Raw genomic sequence first — 2447 nt, forward strand, 5'->3', positions numbered from 1 at the left:
TTATTTATTCTTTTTCATGCTCTACTTCCATGTTTATTATGAATGTACTCAAAGATTCACGAAATTTCCAAACCGGTACAAAATAGTGCCGTTGCCTGGCGACAGTAACCGCTTGTTGTTGTTTTGTCAAATCTCAGTAAACACCGAACGGTTGTACGGATACGTGCTGCGAAGTTTTTGAAGTTTTCCCAACTGCATTAAACCCGCAACAGGGCGTTGCCAGTGTATAAAAAGGCGTGTGTCCCGTCGCGGCGACCAGTTAATTAAGTCTTTTCGATATAGGCTCTTGTCTCGCACGCATCCATTGTATGTGGTGGGAAATGGACAGTGAAAATCAAAAGATCAGCGAACAAGCGCTGGATACCGGCGACATTTACAAGGGTTTGTCATTGCCGAAGCGCATCGAAAGTCCCTGTAAGCAAACTCTCAAAACGAATCTTTTTACCAGGTAGTAAACAGGAGTTGTATTTTTGTGACACTATTTCAGACCAGTTCACCGGATACGGATCGCAGAAAGAAGGGCGTAACCCAATATATCGCACCTCGAACGCTGATTACGGTTATTATCCTCCATGCCCTCACACTGTGCCACACAAGTAAGAAATTGAGCATGTTTTGTACTTTGTTTTATAGTTCACCGTTTACGTTTGTTTCATTCCAAAGATATTTTCCCAAATCACATAAGTTTACGGGTCATCTCTACCAGTGTGGAATGTTCAGAAACTATTCGCTTAACACTGCCGTGGATCGTCCGTACTGTAAATTCAATGAATAGTATGGATTAACGATTTTTTCAATACTGAATGTCATTTATTCTGAGTTTGATAATGCTTCAGCTTCAACCGCTTTCGAATAGAATTCGCAAATAGTGAGTAAATACATGAAATGAACTATTCGCTAAGATTAATACATACTCTGGAACTATTTAGCCGAAGATTTTGATAACATTTTTTTCTGCACACAATACGAGGCGTTTCAATAAATTCATTGGATAAAATTATAAAAGTTATCTTCTATACTCAAACATTGTTTTTAACATCCGATAACAAGCAGTGGAGTAGTAAGAAAAAGTCATGAGGATTAAAAATGTTTCTTATGCTAATTAAGACGTTATTTTTGTTAGTTGCAACACGGTGCGATGCAGAAGTGCATCAGTGCAGTAGCAGCGCCCTCTGAATGTCAATTTAAAAATGTACCGCGAATGATTGCCAAACGTGAAATAATTCATTTGCTCCTGAAAATTATTATTTTCAGGAGTTATTGCAAACTGTGTTTTTCTCAAGAATCACCAAGAAATTTTTGAATCAATATTTGAATTATGAGTATACAGGTTATAATTTCATAAATGTTAATATGAGTATAAAGGTTGTAATATAATTTTAAAACAAATAAGACAGCAACCTTTTGCATGTTTTGTTTCATTTATTTTCGTAACTTCCATTTCGGTATTTGCTTGCTTGTTTTAGCTAGTATAATTTATTTATTTCCATTGTTTTACGGTTATCCTTGCTTAAAATCTATGCATCCCCGAGGGGAGCGTACTGGTTTGGATTTGTTGCAATGATCGGTGAACGGTTTTGAATGGTTGGTTTGTTTGACATACGATTTCTATCGTCTTCTCGGTAGAGTTACATTTGTTTACGAGTATCAGTTTCTCTATACGTATAACTTAATCAACATTGAGTTTGAAGCTACTGTTAATTATACGGCTAGAATATTGCACCTGCATTAGTCTCTTCTCCGGCTGTTGGGTTCGTGTGTTCAAGAATGCATTGCATTTATGCTATAGCGTAATGTGTTTTTCTCCACTATTTGCCTGTACCTCAATCGATCGTTAATGGTTGTATTCGCCCTGCTCGTTTATGTTCTGGGCTTTGTGTATGCTGGCAATAAAATAGCATTTTGCTCACACACGTACGATCAGTTGATGCGATAAAGGTTTCACGTAAATGTCATTGGTTTAAATATGCTTGCATAACGCTCAACAGTAACGTTTCAATATATTTTCATAATACAGATAGATGGAGTATTAAAGATCAAACCACTGCTTAAATTGCTCTTTTACGGTGTTTTTGGTGTCACAGATGTAACATAGTAAGGTATAATCGGGGCATGTTTTTGTTGAATGAATTCTACGTTCATGGATGAGCATTGAACTTAAAAAAATGAACCTCAATGAAGGCTGCCTTTAAGACTGTAATTATAGTTCGTCTTGGTAATAATGTTTCCAGATTTTGGGGCCCATTTATCGCGCGAAGCGGTCGTTAAAACGCACGACAAAGTATAGTTTAAACTTATTAACAAATTTCAACACCGCATTTGCTTTTAACTTCGTTGTCTATTTGCATAATACTAACACACAGTCGCTCCTCAAGCCATAATGGATAACTGGGGTGAATGTGGGTTCCTATGTGTACTTCCGGTGGTGATGCATCTGATGGGAGGAT

The 2447-nt window shown here is 37.2% G+C and overlaps 1 protein-coding gene across 1 annotated transcript; it reads left to right on the forward strand.

Moving 5' to 3' along the window:
• The first annotated feature begins 308 nt into the window (after positions 1 to 308).
• LOC128720808 (piercer of microtubule wall 1 protein) lies at positions 309 to 775 on the forward strand. Its single transcript, XM_053814504.1, has 3 exons — positions 309 to 414; positions 488 to 596; positions 664 to 775. The coding sequence occupies exons 1-3, from the start codon at positions 309 to 311 to the stop codon at positions 773 to 775; spliced, it is 327 nt and encodes a 108-aa protein (XP_053670479.1).
• The last annotated feature ends 1672 nt before the right edge of the window (positions 776 to 2447 follow it).

The sequence above is a fragment of the Anopheles nili genome, chromosome 2, assembly GCF_943737925.1.
Source record: "Anopheles nili chromosome 2, idAnoNiliSN_F5_01, whole genome shotgun sequence".
Lineage (NCBI taxonomy): Eukaryota > Metazoa > Arthropoda > Insecta > Diptera > Culicidae > Anopheles > Anopheles nili.